Consider the following 21,464-nt stretch of genomic DNA (forward strand, 5'->3'; position numbering starts at 1 on the left):
TTTGAGATTAGGTTAAATTAAAATAAGAATAATAATTTAAGCTCCTATTGCACCTCATACAGTTAAGTGAAAAGCTTAGGGTTATAACTTCCCCTCCCCTTTCTTTTGAATGTTTTTCAAACATTCCCTATTTCACATTTGCAGGTTTCTGAACTTTTATCTGGTATTGGGGATGAGGACATAGATTTAGAAAAAAAGCATTGTAATCTACTCTGAGAGAAAAAGTGACAAGGAAAGCCAGCTCGAGGCTTGCTGTAATTCTCTAGGTCTGTGAATTTGTGATGATTGAATCTCAGTGCACACCGGGTAAAAGCCATTGTTTCTATAACCCAATGGACTAGACGGAGTCGGAAGTGATGTTCCTGATGGTAGAGGCACAGGTCCATCTCCCTCAGCCCTGTAAACCTGGAGTGCAGAAAAGGTCCTGCATGCGGTGTTCCACTCTCACCATCTCCAGAGAGGCCTCTGCCAAAGCTCTGGGAGCAGGCCATCCCCAGGGCTTCTTTTCCTTCGTGTGGTGGCACAGACACTGCCCATGGGCCCCAGGGACAGGGCAAGGTGTGCCCCCACGTTGCTCCTATCACACTTCATTTCTGCCAACCTGCTACACATAGTGACTAGGAACCAACGCACCTGCAAAACCACACTTAATGCATGGCTGTTCTGGAGCGTTGAAGGAGGACTAAACCCCAGCAGAAAGAAGAACAAGTGGAAGAAGGTAAAGGGGAGAGAAAAAGATCAAAAGGGGAGCAGGAGTAAACAAAAAGGAGAAACAAACCCTAGATGGGTTCTTGTCCTTCAGCTGGAAAGCAACCACTATTTACAGTGCTGTTTTTCCATGAAAAAAAAAAAAGTGTTCTGATTCAAATAATGAGGTTGGATATTTTGCTAAACCTGCCAAAGAAGAAAATATTAAGCAAGCATTCAAGAGAACTACATACTTCGTTTTTTAAAAAAAGATGAGATAAAGAGTTTTCTATCAAAATAGAACCGAATTAAGTTTTTGTTGCTGCTCTTGTTGCTGTTTTAGTTGGGATGGGACACCCGGAGGTGCCCTCACATCACAATTGAATGGCTGGCCACTTTAGCAAGGTCACTGTTACAGAACAAATAAAAAAAAAAGGCAATCATGGTAGGAAATAGGACAACATAGCTGCTTCTACCTCCATGCTAGTATTAGGGTCAAGATCATCACACTCTGACTCCTCGGAACTGTTCGTCTCCTTGGTTGGCAGCATGAGGAAGGGGGAAGAAAGAGAACATAGTTAGAATGCAGGTAGCTTTGGCTAGGAGAGAGGAGGACTTCAGAGAAGCATGGGTGATGGGAAACTGGGCAGAGAAACAACCAAGTGCTTTTAAGATGGGGGCACGAATCACCAGGGCAGCAGCATGCTCTTTTAAGGGAGAGGAGGCTGGGAGTGTGGACAGCTGCTTATCTCACAGGAAAGAGCAATGGAAGCGACCGAATGAAGCGTGAGTGCTGCGGAATTTCAACTGTCGTCTCCTGTGAGGCTGGACTTCTCAAATGAGGGCAAAGGAAAGCACACAATTTCTTTTCCCCAAGAAAGATGTTAGAATGGGTTTTAGTTGCTGTTACTCTGCTCCAGGGGGCAAACAAATTGCCAGGCAGAAAATGACACATTTTAACAAAATTCATTAGTGTGGAATTTGCATTGTTCAGTGGGAGATCTTTTCTGAGGGCTCAGCTTACATAATGGATATTGTACTGTTTCATGTTGGGGGAAAACAAGGGTCTGCTAAACTCCAGATTTGTGAGTTCAAAGTAAAAGATGGATTATTACAAAGCAGTAACTTGAGCTTTCCCAGTGTGCCTCTCTGTCATGTCCGTGCACTGGGGGAGGCAAGTAAAATGCTTAAAGTTGATACTGTATGAATTCTGGGGAAAAGAAATGAAACTTTACCAAGGACACGGTGGCCCTTAAACTCCCAACTTTAGCTTTCACTGAGTTAGGGGTTTAGAGGGCATCCCTAATTCCTTTAACCTGAATGTATTCCCAAACCTAGGATACTGAATGGGCAGCTTTGAGAAATTTAATATGAATCAAGCATCTTGCATTTCTAAGAGAATAATGCTGCAGATAATTTTGCTATAAAACATCTGCATAGTATAAAAAGAAAAGTATAAAAGAAAATAAAAGAAGTACTTACTTGAATTGAAGTTGCCAGGAAAAATAAAAAAATAAAAAATAAATTGATCTTGCATGCAAAATCCTGCTAAACTACTTCCCCTCTGGTCCCGACACCGGGCCAAAAAAAAAAAAAAAAAAAAAAAATCCCCATCCACCCAAATTGCCTTGTGAGAATGCTGCAGGGTGGGAATAGATGAGAGGGACACTCTGGAATACCTTACTCACTTTAACAGAGACTTTGTTGCCCAGAATATCCTTGGGTTTACGAGGCCCTGTGGCTTCATTTTTACCCGTGTTCTCCACTTCCGCCCGCTTTCTCATGCGTAGAGTATGCCATGAACATGACTTCCTGTTGTACCAAAAAATGCACCAGTCAAAATGGCAGGTTGGGGCAGAGTGAGGCGGTGGGTGGGCTCATTGCCACTGAGTCAGGTGAGGTGCTCCAGTCCAGCCCTGACTTCCAAGGCCCCAATCCTGCATGCCAGTTAGTAGCTGGTGACTAATCTCACCTCCTACTGGAAGTGAGCAAGGATCAACTCTGACCCCTCCTGAGGGATGTACAAGAGTGATTACAGCATTTGGAGAAAACATGAGTACCGGGTCACTAAAGGTTTGTAGATCATCTGCGGAGGCTTCTAGGACTAAGGAGTTGCTCTCATGAGGCAGGTGGATGTGGAGCAATGGGATGGAGTGGAATAGGGAAGTCAAGGGAAGCACATACCATTGTAAACGAGCCACTGACACTTTCCCAGGCCTAGATATAAAGAATCAAAAGGATGATTTTGGGGTTTCTCTCTTATTATTTATATTTGGGTGTGACAACTCCCAAATACTGTAGAACTAACAGGATTTCTGAGGCAATTGACTCAATAAATGGTTGAGCACCACTCATGTATCTGGTACTGCAGGGCAAAGGTTTTGGACTGTTCTCTGTATCACTCAGTGTTTGTGAATACAGGTCCTAGAATTTCCCTGCTGGGACAAGACCCAACATGTGCTCTGGGGAGGTGACAGTGGCAGTGCCCTTTCATTCCTTCCTTTTTTTTTTTTTTTTCCTACCAGGGGTTTAGGAGCTCCTTCTTCAGAGATTCTATAAAGGGAAGGTCAGAGTAGAGCTCTAGAGTTTCACACCCATCAGACTCAAAGGCAAAGGCAGCAAAAGTCAAGGCACAAACAGCATCAGGGACCCAGAGCAGGTAGCATCAGTTTTGGGTGTGGTCACAGGGTTTGGGTAAAGTTCCAATTATTGTTTGCAGTTAACTAAGGCTCGGTTTCCCTTCAGTGTCTCCTTGTCAGATACAGAGAAAAGAATCTTCATTAAGGGGGAGGGGTGGGTAAGATTTAGGGGGAAGGAATATACTCCAAAATACACTGCTTCTCCTCCACACTCCTCATATGCCAGGATGTCCCAAGGGAGGTGTTCCAAAAATAATGCATCACCTAACACACAGGCTCAACAAGTAACCCGAAGAGGAAAATGCAATCACAGTCAGGTTGCTGGGTCTTCTGGGACAGTGAGTTCCTTTAGAAGGTCAGACCTTGCCTGGCCCTCCTGGCTGGGCAGGCTCTCTAGATGGTCTATGTTCCAGCACCTTGCTCCAACTGCTCTCTCAGAGAGAACAGGCATGGAACAAACCTTCAGTTCATACCTTTACCCCCAAATCCACATCCTTGACTCCTTATAAGAATATCTCAAGTCAGGGAGGTCCCTGCTGAAAAGGTCCCCTGGGGCAGCCAGCACGGGGTGTACATGTGTGTGCACGTGGAGGTGTGTGCCTAAGCTTATCACCACCCTCTGCCTTCCTCAGTATGGTTGGTGAGAAGTAAGAAATGACAAATGTTAAAAATAACATTCAGAACATTCAGAGTAGTGTAAGCGGCAGGGCAATTCTGATTCTTCTTCCCAGAAGCACTCGTCATCATGGTCTGGGGAGCTTCCATCTCTTGGCCACAAGCCTGGGGACTGATGTGGACACAGGGTTCCCGTGACATTTATGCGGTAGGCACTGCAACCAGCTCTGACCTCTGTGGTCATAACAGGCCCTGGGGAGTGGCCTTCACTGATAAACACCAATGCCATTTTTAGTCAGTTTCTCTCCACCTCTACCAACCTTGGGACCGAAATGACCAGTGTGTATTTCAATTTGTTCTCTTTCCTCAGTGTGATCCTCCTCTTTTCTTCCCTCCAATGAAAAGTGTGATATGTGACCAAGAGACCCAGTGAGGAGGAGGAAGAAGCGCTTAATGCCTGGCTAACTAAGGATACAGATCACTAAGAGTTCGCTCTGCCAGGCCCTAGATTAGTGAGAATGTCACTGCTTTGAGAATCTTTATTCCCCAAGTTTCCTAAAAGGCACCAAAGTCATGTGTCTTTAGAATGAAATGGATTGGGCCTCGTTTGCTTTAGGGGCCACAACTGATTTCCAGTTGTATCTGCAGTTACCTGGCGAGACCAAGGTAATCAGTAGCTTTTGTCCCCTGACCCAGAAGGGCCTAAGCAGCATGGTTCTGCTAGTGTCACTGCTCAGGTACCCCACTGGAGTGCCTTGGGTCCCTTCCATGGTTGACTGTCCAGCATGAAAAGCTAGCTAAACACTGCCCTTCCTCTAGCCATTCATTTACGTCAGCACCCTGAGGTTGCCCAGTTGTTGGGAACCCACTGGACAGCATCCAATCTGCATCACTTCTCCTCTCAGAAGTCAGAGAAAACCAATAAGGGCTGTTTAGAAGGGAAGGCTAGGGTCACAGCTTGAGTGACAATGGCAATTTTTGTGTAGGAAAAAACTGCCAATGCATTCAACCAACTCCTAAAATATAGAAAAAGAAAGAAAAAAAAGAGAATCATTTGCACATTTAAGAGTTCAAGAATAATGAAATGGGGGAAAAAGGGTCAACTAGTCTTTAACCTCATTAAAACATGCTCATGGTGAAAATTTATTTTACATATTTAAAATAGTACATTTAAAATTATTAGTTACATTACAGGTACAATGATGAACATTGTGACTCTCCATCATATTGCACAACCTGACTTCATCCATATGGGTTTCTTTAAATAGTGCAAAATACTTTATACAGGAATGTGTTCGGAAGGGTTTCGCAACCAAAATAAGGAAAAGAAATATCTTACAAATTACCATGAACATATATTAAAGTGACAGGGGAGGGGGAAAATTAAAAAAAAAAAAGTTACAATCTGTACAGAGGAATTGCCACAGACAACCAAAAAGTTCCCTCTCTCCTGGGAGAAGCAGCTGGCTCTGACCTATCCAGGTCTGGCATTTGTGCTAAGGTCATTTTTTGGTGTCAATCAAAAAAAAATATATATATATCTCAGTAACTTCATACAATATAAATAGAAGTCCAGTCCAGTGAGTCCCGTGGTGGGTCAAATGTAGCAACGGAAGGCATGCCTTTTGTCACCTAGGGTTTCAGTAGGGTTCTTGTCTTAATGAGGGGGTAGGGGGAGAGGGAAAAAAAATGAACAGAAAATTATAAACAAAAAGGAAAGAAAAACCACAACCACCACCAACAAATAAACCAGAACAATCCAGCCTGGATGCCGCACGCTGCAGGAGGTGCCAGCACTCAGCCCTTGGTTCCAGTGGCACTGTCGAGGATAAGCAGCAGTAATTCCCTACCGTGTGTTTGCATTTTTGTGTTCTTTTGTTTTAGAATTTTTTTTTTATTCCACATACTCCTCTCCCGGGGAAGCCAACGAGGCACTTACTTGATGCTCCCGTCGCTATTTTCTGCTGCTGCTGTGGCTTTGGTGAGGGGCGCCAGGATGCTGCCGGGGACCCAGCCCTCAGCTGCGGGGGAATGGTCGCTGGCAGGCTGGTACACCAGGCACATGTTCTGCTGGTTGACGGCGAGGACCTGGACCACCTCACCTTGGCTCACGCAGATTTCATTCTCCTTCAGTGCATAGTAATCTTTGATCACAGCCATGGAGGAGGTCCCGTTGCAGCCACCCAAGTCATTCTGCTACAAGTCAAGGGTGAGAAGGACACAAGCACAAGGAGGTTCGTATGGGCTTGCTCTGTACCCTACTGCATGGCTAAAGGCCAATCCACCAGTGGGTAAACAGCAGGCAGAACATTCCTTCAGTAATACATACTCATAAACACGTTCTCTCGGTACCCGATGTTTCATACAACAGTGTAACAAAGGGTGAACAGGTACCAATACTGCCAGTTGCAGCCCAGGAAAAGGTGTAAACACACCTTAACCTGGAAGCCCCTTCCTAGCAAGCAAACTTCCTGACAGTGTCCTCTTGCTAATGGCAGGAGAAACCTGGCATTAGCACAGGGATACACAAACACCTGAGCACCGTGTGGTCAGGGCGAAGCTCAGGTCAGGGACCATCCTCTGCTGTGGAAAGAGCACAGATGCATTGCTATTACTTTTTTTTTTTTTTTTTCCTTTTGAAAAACATCAATTGGCCTTGCTCTTCATTCTGAGTCTCCTTGAGAAAGGAGTAAGAATAACACTTCTGCCTCATTTGAAGGCAAGGCCATGACCTAACCTGGCCCAGTTCCCTGTGGGAACAAAATACCTCACCTCCTGCCCTCATTAATACGGAAAGTGCTGCCTATACCACTTTTTCACTTGAGTCTACCCCAGGACCACAGCTTCTTGATAGACCTGTACCTCTCCAGGGAGCCTGGCTGCCTCCTAGAGTGTGCTAAGCAGAAATCCTTCAATATGGTTGACCCAATGCCAAGCTGACTTCCACTGATTCACAAGGGCAGTGTTTTTATAAGGTGTAAAATCATTTCCAGGTGATATGGTGAAATAGGTTGGTACAGCTACTATAAACAGAATGAACTTGGACATTAATAATTTTAACAAAATTAATATCAATTAATGATTTGGGGAAAAATAAAATTTCACATTCAGACTATGTAGGTAAACAATATAGGTGGTCCTATTCATAGATTTATTGAGTTCTAGGCAAAACTGAGGCCCGACAAGCAAACTTACTGAGGTTTTAAAGCAAGTGTGTTTCAGAATTTGGAATAGACACCAGATCACCTGATTCCTAATCTATCACTTTCCCCATTTCTCTCTTGTTCCTACTACTTTTTAAGGGTCAAACCAGCTGTACAGACCAGTTCTGTGGTTAGGTCTATAACTATGCTCATGGTAAGATCTGAAGAGTAGATTACGGAGATTGGTTTCCCCCATCCACACATTAATGATCAGCTTCTGCTTGCCACACCAGCCAGTGGGTGGTGAAGAACTGTGAACTTGCTTCCCTAGGTGCTCAAGACAGGTCATCATTAGAAAGGGCTGTCTTCACAATCCCAGAAAAACCAAAGGCCGAATGTTCTCTCTGATATGTGGATGCTAATACCCAATAAGGTGGGGAAGGGGAGGGAATATTAGAAGTTCACTGGATTAGACAAAGGGGAATGAAGGGGAGGGAGAGGAGGGGATTAGGAAAGGCAGTAGAATGAATGGGTCATAATTTTCCTATGTTCATATATGAACACGTCACCAGTACATCGTGTACAACCACAAAAATGGGATCCTAATTAGAGTAAGTGGTACTCCATGTATGTATAATACGTCAAAATCGACTCTACTGTCACATATATCTAAAAAGAACAAATTTTTCAAAAAATAGGGCTGTCGGCGATCCAAGATGGCGGCCTAGAGGGAGACTGCACCCCCAGTCGCTCCAGAACCCTGGAGTTAAGAAGGGGAGGCATTGAGAGACTCGGACTGAAATAGAGCCACGGGTGAGTCTGCCCACTGGGTAAAGCTCGGCCCGGGTGGCAGGCCCAGATAGAGGTGGCTTATGGGAGCCAGGCAGGGCAGCTAGAGTCTTCCCAAGGTAGCCTTCCACACTCCGGCAGTGGGCTCCTCCCATACGGCCAGCTGCACGGCGCAGGCCCACAGTGAGAGCATTTCCGCACAGAGCCAGTTCCAAACCGTGGAACCAGTAGGGGACTAGGGGCAGTTTTCTTCGGATGAGCTGCTTTATCAGATTCCTCCAAGACATCAGGCTACTGAAGGCTGGGAGGTGATACACTGGAAATCTACCGGAACACTATAAGCCAGTAGCAGAAAACTGCAATATCTCAGGGTCCCACTGACAACTGACCAATATGAGAAAACAAGGGAAGAAAATGTCCCAAACAAACCTAGATACTACATCAATAAAACCCAATGACAGCACAGCAGAAGAAATGTCAGAAAGGGAGTTCAGAATGTACGTAATTAAAACGATCAGGGAAGCTAATGAGGAGATGAAAGAGCAAATGCAGGCATTGAAGGAGGAGATGAAAGAGCAAATGCAGGCATTAAATGATCGCACCAATCAACAGTTAAAAGACCAAATACGGGAAGCAAGAGATCATTTCAATAAAGAGTTAGAGATACTGAAAAAAAAACAAACTGAAATACTTGAAATGAAGGAAACAATAAACCAAGTTAAAAACTCCATAGAAAGCATAACCCATAGGATAGAACACCTGGAAGACAGAACCTCAGACATTGAAGACAAATTATTTAATCTTGAAAGCAAAGTTGGCCAAACAGAAAAGATGGTAAGAAATCATGAACAGAATCTACAAGAATTATGGGATATCATGAAAAGGCCAAATTTAAGAATTATTGGGATTGAGGAAGGCTTAGAGAAACAAACCAAAGGAATGAACAATCTATTCAACGAAATAATAACAGAAAATTTCCCAAATCTGAAGAATGAAATGGAAAACCAAGTACAAGAGGCTTATAGAACTCCAAACATACAAAATTACAACAGACCCACACCAAGGCACATTATTATGAAAATACCTAACATACAAAATAAAGACAGAATTTTAAAGGCCGCGAGAGAAAAGAATCAAATTACATTCAGAGGGAAGCCAATAAGAATATCAGCAGATTTTTCAATCCAGACCCTAAAAGCTAGAAGGGCCTGGAACAACATATACCAAGCCCTGAAAGAAAACGGATGCCAACCAAGAATCTTATACCCAGCAAAACTTACCTTCAAATTTGACGATGAAATAAGATCCTTCCATGATAAACAAAAGCTAAAGGAATTTACAAAAAGAAAGCCAGCATTACAGAACATTCTCAGCAAAATATTCCATGAGGAAGAGATGAAAAACAACGATGCAAATCAGCAACAGGAGGTGCTAGCCTAAAGGAATAGCCAAATAAAGGAGAAACCAAATCATGTCAAAAACAAATATGAGTCAATTGACTGGGAATACAAATCATATCACAATAATAACCCTGAATGTTAATGGCCTGAATTCATCAATCAAAAGACACAGACTGGCAGATTGGATTAAAAAGAAAAATCCAACAATATGCTGCCTGCAAGAGACTCACATCATAGAAAGAGACACCCATAGACTAAAGGTGAAAGGATGGGGAAAAACATACCATGCACACGGACACAGCAAAAAAGCTGGAGTATCCATCCTCATCTCAGATAATGTGGACTTCAAACCAAAACTAGTCAGAAGGGATAAAGAAGGACATTACATGCTGCTTAAGGGAAGCATAAATCAGCAAGACATAACAATCATAAATATCTATGCCCCGAACATTGGCTCATCCACGTACGTCAAACAAATCCTTCTCAATTACAGAATTCAAATAGACCACAACACAATAATACTAGGCGATTTTAACACACCTCTCTCACCACTGGATAGATCGTCCAAACAAAAATTGAATAAAGAAACTATAGATCTCAACAACACAATCAGCAATTTAGACTTAACGGACATATATAGAATATACCATCCAACAAAGAATGAATACACTTTCTTCTCAGCAGCACATGGATCCTTCTCTAAAATAGACCTATTTTATGCCACAAAGCTACTGTTAGCAAATACAAGAAGATAGAGATACTACCTTGTACTCTATCAGATCATAATGGATTGAAATTAGAAATAAACGACAGAATAAAAAACAAACTTCTCCAATACCTGGAGATTAAATAATACACTATTATATGATGAATGGATAACAGAAGACATCAGGAGGGAAATAAAAAAATTCTTAGAAGTAAACGAGAACAAAGACACATCATATCAAAATCTCTGGGACACTATGAAAGCAGTACTTAGAGGAAGATTTATTTCATGGGGTGCATTCAAAAAAAGAAGTAGAAATCAACAAATAAACGACTTAACACTACAGCTCAAAGCACTAGAAAAAGAAGAGCAGACCAATACCAAAAGTAGTAGAAGACAGGAAATAGTTAAAATCAGAGCCGAAATCAACGAAATCGAAACAAAAGAAACAATTGGAAAAATTAACAAAATAAATAGTTGGTTCTTTGAAAAAATAAATAAAATTGATAAACCCTTAGCCACACTAACAAAGAGAAAGAGGGAGAAAACTCAAATTACTAAAATTCGGAATGAACAAGGAAACATCACAACAGACACGAGTGAAATACAAAACATAATTAGAAGCTATTTCGAAAATCTATACTCCAACAAAACAGAAAACCTCGAAGACATCAACAAATTTCTAGAGACATATGAACTACCTAAACTGAACGAGGAGGACATACACAACTTAAATAAACCAATTTCAAGCAATGAAATAGAAGAGGTCATCAAAAGCCTACCAACAAAGAAAAGTCCAGGACCAGATGGGTTCTCAGCCGAGTTCTACAAAACCTTTAAAGAAGAGCTCATTCCAATACTTCTCAAACTATTCCATGAAATAGAAGAGGAGGGAACCCTACCAAACTCGTTCTATGAAGCCAATATCACCCTGATACCTAAACCAGACAGAGACACATCGAGGAAAGAAAATTTCAGACCAATATCCTTAATGAATATCGATGCAAAAATTCTCAACAAAATTTTAGCAAATCGCATACAAATATATATTAAAAAGATAGTGCACCACGATCAAGTGGGTTTTATCCCAGGGATGCAAGGTTGGTTCAACATTCGGAAATCAATAAACGTCATTCACCATATCAACAGACTTAAAGTTAAGAATCACATGATTATTTCAATAGATGCAGAAAAAGCATTTGATAAAATACAGCATCCCTTCATGCTCAAAACACTGGAAAAATTGGGGTAGGGGGAACATTCCTAAACATTATAAAGGCAATCTACGCTAAGCCCATGGCTAATATCATTCTAAATGGTGAAAAACTGAAAGCGTTCCCCCTAAAAACTGGAACAAGGCAGGGATGCCCTCTTTCACCGCTTCTATTCAACATCGTCCTTGAGACTCTAGCCAGAGCAATCAGACAAACCAAAGAAATTAAAGGGATACGAATAGGAAAAGAAGAACTCAAACTATCCCTGTTTGCTGATGACATGATTATATATTTAGAGGAACCTGGAAATTCCACCAGAAAACTTTTAGAACTCATAAGTGAATTCAGTAAAGTAGCAGGTTACAAGATCAATGCTCATAAATCCAATGCATTTTTATACATAAGTGATGAATCTTCAGAAAGAGAAATTAGGAAAACTACCCCATTCACAATAGCATCGAAAAAAATAAAATACTTGGGAATCAATCTCACAAAAGAGGTGAAAGACCTCTACAATGAGAACTACAGAACACTAAAGAAAGAAATTCAAGAAAACCTTAGAAGATGGAAAGATCTCCCATGTTCCTGGATAGGCAGAATTAATATCGTCAAAATGGCTATACTACCTAAAGTGCTATACAGATTCAATGCAATTCCAATTAAAATCCCAATGATGTGCCTTGCAGAAATAGAGCAAGCAATTATGAAATTCATCTGGAAGAATAAAAAACCTAGAATAGCTAAAGCAATCCTCAGTAGCAAGAGTGAAGCAGGGGGTATTGCAATACCAGATCTTCAACTCTACTACAAAGCAATAGTAACAAAAACGGCATGGTATTGGTACCAAAATAGACAGGTAGATCAATGGTACAGAATAGAGGACATGGACACAAACCCAAATAAATACAATTTTCTCATACTAGACAAAGGTTCCAACAATATGCAATGGAGAAAAGATAGCCTCTTCAACAAATGGTGCTGGGAAAACTGGAAAACCATATGCAATAGAATGAAATTAAACCCCTATCTCTCACCCTACACAAAACTCAACTCAAAATGGATCAAGGACCTCGGAATCAGACCAGAGACCCTGCATCTTACAGAAGAAAAAGTAGGTCCAAATCTTCAACTTGTTGGCTCAGGATCAGATTTCCTTAACAGGACTCCCATAGCACAAGAAATAAAAGCGAGAATCAACAACTGGGATAGATTCAAACTTAAAAGCTTTCTCTCAGCAAAGGAAACTATCAGAAATGTGAAGAGAGAGCCTACAGAGTGGGAGAATATCTTTGCCAACCATACCTCAGATAGAGCGCTAATTTCCAGAATCTATAAAGAACTCAAAAAACTCTACACGAAGAATACAAATAATCCAATCAACAAATGGGCTAAGGAAATGAACAGACACTTCACAGAAGAAGATGTACAAGTAATCAACAGATATATGAAAAAATGTTCAACATCCCTAGTAATAAGGGAAATGCAAATCAAAACTACCCTAAGATTTCATCTCACCCCAATTAGAATGGCGATTATCAAGAATACAAGCAACAATAGGTGTTGGCGAGGATGTGGTGAAAAAGGAACACTCATACATTGCTGGTGGGGTTGCAAATTAGTGCAGCCACTCTGGAAAGCAGTGTGGAGATTCCTCAGAAAGCTTGGAATGGAAACACCATTTGACCCAGCTATCCCACTCCTTGGCCTATACCCAAAGGACTTAAAATCAGCATACTACAGAGATACAGCCACATCAATGTTCATTGCTGCTCAATTCACCATAGCCAGATTGTGGAACCAACCTAGATGCCCTTCAGTTGATGAATGGATAAAGAAACTGTGGCATATTTATATAATGGAATATTACTCCGCAATGAAGAATGATAAAATTATGGCATTTGTAGGCAAATGGTCGAAATTGGAGAATATCATGCTAAGTGAGATAAGCCAATCTCAAAAAACTAAAGGACGAATGATCTCGCTGATAAGCGGATGAGGACATATAATGGGGGGTGGGAGGGGCTAGCATTAGGTTTAGGGTTAGGTTTAGAGTTAGGCTAAGGACAGCGGCAAGAATGAAGGAAAGAAGGACTGTGTAGAGGGAAAAGAGGGGTGGGAGGGGTGGGGGGAGGGGAAAAATAAAATAAACATCATTACCCTATGTAAATGTAAAAAAAAAAAAAAAAAAATTAAAAACTTAAAAAAAAAAAAATAGGGCTGTCTGTAGATTGCACACACTGCAGTTGTGGCTTTTAGATTATCCATATCACAATTCCTCTATTTAGTACAATTGATCCATTTTCATGCTTGCCGTCCTTTATATCAAGTTTTCATAGCTGATAATAGCCCTTTAACACAGAGTGCCTGAGCCAGAGGGAACTAGTCTAACTCAATTTATAGGAGAAGAAAGAAAAAATAATTGAGACTAGACTGTATTGAGTGCAGTGTTCCTGTTAAAATAATTAGCATAAAAAGATGCTATTTCCTAAAGTGGCCTCTGAGGCTGTGCCTTCAGGGTGGTGAGGGCAGGAGTGAAGAGCTGGCACTTACCTTGCTGGCCTCAAACTTGTCCCCAGATTGGTGGTAGTCAAACCCTGGACTGCCATTGGAGGTAGATATCTTCAGGGGTGGCAGAGGTGGGTTGTAGGTGGAGCCCTTCGGGGGCTTCTCTGAGCCCACGGGGACAGAAGAGTAGGGCCTGGGGCTGGCTTGTGGCACCCTAGCAGGCTGGGACCGCATCACGGCCGTGCTCCGTTCTTTCCGCTGATACTCAATGGGTGACTGTAGTGCTGCAAGGTAAGGGCAGACAGTCATCTAAGCTTTGGGAATCCCCTGAGGATCTGGAGGCCTACTAGGTACTGGGCTTTGTGCTAGGCATGGTGTGGACAGGTGAGACAGGTATGACCTTTTTTAAAATTTTTTTTACAGAACCGTAAGAACCAGGGCACCTACCTAAATAAGGAAAATAAACAACAAAATGGCAGCACATTCTAGGTGCCAAGGGTCAAGGTAGGAGAGGAGAGTAGGCTTTGTGGGATGTGTGTGGTGCAGGTGTATGTGACTGGGGATGGTGCTTGGGAATGAAGAGCTTTGGGAGAGGGCTGGCTGTCACTCTGATATTTGGAAAGAAGCAAGTGCGAGGCCTTTGGGGAACAGGCTGCAGTCAGACGTCCAGGAGCCAAGGTCCGTGGGTCTCCATGGAGGAGATTTAGACAAGTAAGGGAGGTTGAAGGTGATGATGTGGACAATCTAGAAAGCCAGGCCTGTTAGACTGGATTTAACTCTGCAGATCATGAAAAGTGGTTGGATTAAATGAACTTTAAAATTGTAAATTCAGATTCTATCTCTGCAGACACATTTTAGGAACATTAACCTTGTAGCAATTAGCAGAGGGATTAGAGAGGAAGAGATAAAGGCCTCCTGTCTAATTCAGAAGGCAGAAGATAGTAAAAACCAAGAGGCCAGAGGATCTAATGAGAGCAAGATTGTGCGAATGTAGAGCGGGGGATGAGACTGACAGCCTAGATGGAATCAGCAAGCAGGAAGGGAAGATGGCTCAGGTTGGAGACTGGGAAAATGGTAGTCAGTGCAACTCAGAAGACAGAACAAGCTAACTTGAAGGGAAAGGCAAGAGCTTTGTTTTACTGAGTTTAAGATAACTAAGTTCCAGGGCCTGAGCACTAAAGAGGTACATTCAGGAACATGCCATCCCGGTAGAATTCTGGATGACTTCAAGGACTGGCCTGATTATGTTGTTTTGATCAGTATTCAGAATGACATTTAAGTGGGTTAACAGCAGGGCCCTGAGAACTTTCAATTGTAAAGGTATTTCCACAGTGACAGGTCCACATGGGATTCAACATAGGGTCATACACTTTTCTATTTAAGGTCTCAGGAGGGAGAGATTGGCTGAGATGCTTGTGTGTGTCTCTCTAAGTAAAAGCCTGGCCCTGCGCCATCAGCACAGCCTGGTCTCTTGAGTGTGGTCAAGTATGTAACAAGACTGCAGAACTCAGCCCTGTGCCTGGGGAGTCTTCTATGGGCATTAAATGTTTAGGTAATAATAACCTAGTTAGTAATATTTCATAATTCTCTATAAGAATAAGGAAAAAGGTGTCTTGGAACTATGTAAAAATCTAAATCATTGACTATGTCTAAAAAATGCACTTCAAAGTGTTTTCAGTACATTGCAGAGTTGTGAGGCTTTGTCAAACCGGATCTGTGACTCAATACCTATTATGTGAAATTGGGTTACTATCTAGTTATATGCAACAATTGTGTTACAGTGTTTGAAAATAAGTATGCTTTCTTAAATTAGTTGCATAGAAGGTCTACCTTCTTTCACCAGCCTCAATTTGCATCACTTAGGTCTTAGGATCAGGAAAACTGTGTGTCTCTGGTAGAGTTTGTTTTTGGCTCATAGGGTCAGTGTCTTATGCCTGCATCTGTTTCTTTCTTTGCTTTGCTTGCTAGGGAGCTCACAGATAAATGTAAGTCCTTCCACTAGCAACTATATTGCAGTTTTGTGGTTAAGAGCCTAATATGAATTCTTGTAGTTCTGGTTTCACATCCTTCTTCTATCATCTACTGTTTTGTGACCTTGGATAAGTTTCTTAACTTCTCGGAGTCTCCCTTTTGTCACCTGAAAAAGAGTAGGATCTTATCTTTCCATGTTGATGTGAGGATTAAATATGAAAGAACAGATAAAATGCTTAGTATGGTACCTGGTATAAGGTAAGGACTCAATATATGAGAGTTATTATTGTTACTTCAATTATTTCTGGTTTCAAATTTTTGTCCTACTCTTTCTCTCTATGGTCTTAAATTGATGAACTTAAAATCCTCATTCCAGCTTATACTCTATCAGAAATTCCTAATTAGTAAAATGTAATTTATTTACTTATTTTTTAAAATGATTTATTTTAGTTGTTGATGGACCTCTATTTAATTTATTTATTTATATGTGGTGCTGAGACTCAAACCCAGGGCCTCACACAGGCTAGGCAAGCGCCCTATCACTGAGCCACAACCCCAGCACAGTAGAGTACAATTTAAATGGATATATTTTATATATGTATATGTTTTTATATTTATTCCTTCTATCAATAAAGATGTTAATTCAGAGTTGTATATCCAGAAATTTTAAGCTAGATACAACTTTTGCTATCAACCCTCAGGAGGCAAGTTTAGATTTTTTTTAGAATGGAAAAGGCTCTCCCTAGAGAATCTAAGTTTTTCCACCAAACTTTTGTATAACTGGAGGGCAGAGGGCATGGCCCCAAAACACTCTAAGTAAGTAGGCAGTTGCTTTGACTGCTTATGTTCTATCTTTAAAAGTCATGGCATCCTGCTATACAATCTCTATTTTTTTAAAAATAAAACATTGTATTTACTCCTTTACCATGGAGAAAACAGACTTCAGGGCAGTGGGCCATGCTTCCTTGTAGCCAGTGCTGCTGGCTCACCACAGCTCACCTCAGCCTGGGTAGGGCAGATCTAGCTCCAAACTCTCCTTTTCAAAAAACAAGTCAATGGAGGCCCAGAGATACATCGTGCCTTGCCCAAGTCCTCAAGGATATCATCTCTTATCTATCTCCACAGCATCAGTTCCATGACAGACACCAGCAAGTGCTTTGTTTGCATCATTTTAAAGTCTAGATCCTAGTACTGACAAGCAATGGTGCCAGGCCCAGGGCATGTGTGTACAGGTACAGGTACATGTGTGAGTACACACAGCCATCTAGCACCAATCTCAGTATAGGCAAGAAGTGGTCTATGCAGAGGTGGTCCTGTGGATGTGTGTGCATATGTATGTGGGTGTGTGTGTAGACATAAACACATAGGCATGTACTGTAGATGTCAGTACTGCACTGGTAAGGTGGCATGGGACACCTAGGGCTGGTCTTGTGTGTGCTTGCATGTGTGCACATATGTGTGAGTACTTGTGTCCGTGGAGTCAAGTCGCAGGGAAAGAAAGAAGAGGTGATACATCTGGAGGTGGTCTTGGGTGCATGTATGTATGTGAATGTACATGTGAATGTGTATGTACGTGTGTGTGTGTGTGTATGTGTGTGTGTACACACATCCAGGCAGATATACTTGCTGACTCTCCAGATTTACTTTGCTTCTGGTTCCATTTTGCCTTCAACCTCAAGCTCCATCTCTGCTCAAGAGACTTCTGAGCTCAGCACTAGTGTAAAACTGTACACCTCCTGCACAAGCCAAGCACAATGTGAAGAAATCCCCCAGCAGGGCAAATATAAAGAAACATAATAAGGTAGTGACTCTCCTGCATTTCACCTGTTAGGGGACTCCTGCAGGGTCATAGAGAGCTATATTCTCTGCATAATCAATTTGTTCTGGGAAGCTTGCAGGTATTACTGAAATTTAGAGTTAGCGATCACCTCTCAATTGAAAGGGGCAGGTCAGTTGGGAAGGTGGCTTATCCAGGCCCTCATTGTGTTGGGAACAGAGGAGGGATTTGAACTGATCTACCAAACTCCCAGTTATCTCTACAAAACCCTAGAGAGGGGTAGAGCACTTACCTAGCATATGCAAGGCCCTGGGTTCAATCCCTAATACCACAAAAATTTAAAAAATAGGAAAACCATTAGCCTGAGAGAGTACTGGCCATTAGCCACCAAATATGAAAACACATATCACTGACAGCCAGGACCCATGAGACATGATGTCCCCATCTCAGATTTTTTTCCCCAAATTATTACCAGCTGGTAATGGTGGCCAGAAGGCATGCATGGTGTGCACTAGAAGAGAAGATCCCTTCTGTTGGAAAGATGGGGCTTCTTTTTCACACCCAATCTCCCCTACTTGTAAAATCAGGTTCAAAAGAATTCTAAAGTGTTTCTGAAAAGTAAAAGTTGGAGTCCATATTAAACATGTTCTGGGCTCATAACTCCAAGAGCTTAGACCCAAGGAAGGTAAGAGGTATGGGGTCCCCTGAAAAGGCCCTGCAGGAAGCAGGCATGGCACATACCATTTAAGAAGTCTCTCTGTGTTTCTAAGACTTGATTGATGTCCTGCACCCAGGCCTGCTGGATGTCTGAGTTGGCGGCTTGCAGAATGACCCTTTCGGAAGTCTCCCTGTTCATGAGGGCGAATTTACAGGGGTCATTGTCCACATTCTCCTCCAGGACCAAGTAATTCATCTGGAAAAACACAAGTTGATCCTTTTCATGTTGAAGTTGTACAAAATAGGTACCTATTACTGTGCCTCAAAGTTGTTTTATCTCAGGAGAAGTTTCCAAAATTTGCCTTGCATTTATTAGGAAATACTTTGCTTTTTTTTTTCAGTTGTCAATGAACCTTTATTTTATTTACTTATATGTGGTGCTGAGGATCAAACCCAGTGCCTCACACATGCTAGGCAAGTGCTCTACCACTGAGCTATAGCCCCAGCCCCAGTACTCTGCTTTTGAGGTGGAGGGAACCTGCAGGATCATGCTGGCGATCCACCCTTGGTCTGTCACCATTTCTCATGGGTGATCACTGTTTTTCCTTCAGCCCTCTTGCTGGCAGGCTATTAGGCTGAGAGGTCTTCGAGGTTCTGGATCCTCACCACCCCAGGGCCTCGTCTCCAAGAACTTGGCTCTTCCTTTCTGCATACCTGCTGGTGCCCTCACCTTGATGCTCCTTTTGAACATGTAGCCTGGTGTAAGGGAGCCCTTCCGGAGCAGTTCACTGAAGATGACAATCTGCTCGAAGAGGAATACACGCCTCTCTTTGGTCCGGGACTGCATACCAGCATCCAGCTCAATGACATAGAATGTGTCCTGCTGCAGCAGCTTGCCCTGGGCCGTCAGGGTGCCCTGTTGGAGGCAGGAGTTGGAAGCCAGTGAGAAGTAGGGAGGTAGACACAGCCCTTTTGGGCCACATGACCTCCCATTCTGGGAACATAGAAAACAGACTGGCACTAAAAGCCTCAGGGCTCTAGTAAGGCTCTGAGTTGGAAGCCACCCACAAGGACAGACTGTGGCCACTTTCCTGTTCACACAGGGCCCAGAGGGAAAGGGAAAGAAGGTGAGAGAACCATTAAAAAACAGCTCCCAGGAAATGCCAGACAAAGATAGAACTATTAGTTAAAAAGGAAGAGGGAATTATCCTGGCCCTTCATGTTTTTTTTATTAAAAATAAGAATAAAAGGTAGGCAACACTAGGAGCTAGAAGTGAACTTTCTGTCCTTGCAGCTCTGAGAACTGTGCCTGCCTCCCTTGTGGCATAGGCCAAGGACCTGGGGTACTCTTGTAGCCATGAACTTAGAGCCAACCTGTGACCAAGAGGTGTGAGGCAGGGGCCAGGGAGATAGCTCAGTTGGTAAAGTGCTTGCCTTGCGAGCACAGGGCCCTGGGTTCGAACCCCAGCACCACCAAAAAAAAAAAAAAAAAAAAAAAAAGGGGTGTGAGGCAGGCAGGCCTCAAGTAACCTGATGAGCCAGGCCCCTCTCTCCTCTCTTGATTATTTATGATGGGGAGAGTATGAGGTTTTAGTGTCCTGCTAAGGTCCACAGGTGAAGCTGGGTTACCACAGATAGGCTCTATATCAGATGGGAGATACTTCTCTGGGCCCTGCGATTCTTTGTCAAATGTCTCCAGCTACCAGGCCACATGCTACACAGCTGAAGAGGTAGAGTTATTTGGTTTGCTAGCTTCTAAAGAGATTTTCAAAGATATTGTCAAAGGGAATATGCTCAACCCAGTAAGTCACCACAGAAGCCTGCAACAAAAAGACCCTGGCATCTGAGACAAGTCAGTGTGCTCTGTGTGTGCTTTTTCTCAGGTGACACTTTTTACCCTCTAGTACAAACACATGGGCCAGTCTCTGCACTCAGTGCCTTATTCCAAACATGACCTGGCATGGGGGTCATTTTTCTTTTGTGTTCCTGAGAAATGCCTGCCCTCTGCTTGGCTCCTTACTGCCAAGGTCAGCAGCCAAACAGGCTTATCTCTACCCTGGTCCAAAGTTAATATTAAGCCAGTGACCAGCTAGCCAGGAAAGCTCTAAAAGCTCTATTAATATTACACAAGAACCTGATCATGAGACAAAGGCAGCCAATGCTGAAGAGAAAGCCAGAGATTGGAGAGGGAGGGAGTTAGAAGAGGGGGATCCAGCTTCTCCCAGTCCCAAGCCAAGGACTCGGGGAGGAGATATATATTTACTATCCTTCCCAATTAGCTGAAGGAAAGCAAAGCAGATTCTCTGCAGCTTTATGGAAACAGGACAGTGCTGCTTGATTTCAAAGAGAAAAGAACTGCGTGCTCCTGTGTGTGGCCTTACATGGACACGGGAAGGCTCACTCGGGTCAGACAGCACAATCAGATGCCATTCCTCCAGAGACCCAGAAAAAAGCAAGTCAGACTCCTGTTCAGAAAACAGGAGCTTCAAGATCCAAGAGCAAAAGGGATTACTTGGTTCATCCAGAATAGCCTCATACTTGGCATAATGCCAAAGGAGAAAGTATAAAAAGTCCATCCAGTATGACCAAAGAGAAGTCACACACAAATGTAAGAGTGTATTTCTGCTGAGTAACCCTGCGTAAGTTAATAGCACAGGTCTATCTTGGAGAGACCAGAAACTATGAAAATGGACAGCAACAGAACCCTCCACCTAGTTCCTATCACAACCAATCATGGGAACCAGACAGGGACACACAGGATAAGGAGGACAAGACACTGGCTCAAGAACATCATGAGACCAACTCATTCACCCAAACATGAACATAGCACCTCCTAAATTAACTTATAACACCAGATTATCTGTACCATTTTATCTATTATGATTTAGCTGGGGAGTGGGGGTTGGGGGGTCATTTATTAATTCTCTCAGCTTCCAAGCATCCTTTTACTCCAAAAAGGAATAATGAAAACTTAAATTTTACTGGAAAAAGGATTAGAAACCCCACATCTTTTTCCAGGGGAATCAGCAACTACTAGGTGCCAGTCAATAACTGTGTTGGTTATAATTTTATCATATTAATATTCAAAACACATTATGTTTAATTTATGAGATTTGAAATCAACTATTAATAGTCGTTTATTAAGTATAAATTAGGAAAGTCAATTTGTCTTCAAATGTTCATTGATAAGGGCTGAACTGTGTCTCCTTCTGCCCCCAATTCATAGGTTGGAGTCCCGACTCCCAGGACCTCAGAATGTGACCTTACTGGGAAATGGGGTCTTTATAGAGGTAATCAAGTTGAAGTGAGGTCGTCAGTCTGACCCTAACAGAGACCTGCCTAGCGGATGTGAAGACGTGGG

The 21,464-nt window shown here is 42.5% G+C and overlaps 1 protein-coding gene across 13 annotated transcripts in view; it reads right to left on the reverse strand.

Moving 5' to 3' along the window:
* The window catches only part of Kalrn (kalirin RhoGEF kinase), a 636,539-nt gene that overhangs the window by 39,344 nt on the left and 575,731 nt on the right, over nt 1-21,464 (reverse strand). For 4 of the 13 annotated variants that reach the window (XM_047563079.1, XM_047563094.1, XM_047563089.1 and 1 more), the window contains 4 exons: nt 18,834-19,019; nt 18,188-18,359; nt 13,744-13,982; nt 5,057-6,134 (listed from right to left, as the gene is read on the reverse strand). In XM_047563079.1, the coding sequence (XP_047419035.1) occupies nt 5,877-6,134; nt 13,744-13,982; nt 18,188-18,359; nt 18,834-19,019 (855 nt within the window). In that variant the 3' untranslated portion in view covers nt 5,057-5,876. Of the gene's footprint in view, nt 1-1,163; nt 1,224-2,375; nt 2,500-5,056; nt 6,138-13,743; nt 13,983-18,187; nt 18,360-18,833; nt 19,020-21,464 lie in introns of those variants that run through there. The other 9 variants (XM_047563083.1, XM_047563085.1, XM_047563088.1 and 6 more) reach the window with 4 other exon arrangements.

The sequence above is a fragment of the Sciurus carolinensis genome, chromosome 9 (genome assembly GCF_902686445.1).
Source record: "Sciurus carolinensis chromosome 9, mSciCar1.2, whole genome shotgun sequence".
In the NCBI taxonomy this organism is placed as follows: Eukaryota; Metazoa; Chordata; class Mammalia; order Rodentia; family Sciuridae; genus Sciurus; species Sciurus carolinensis.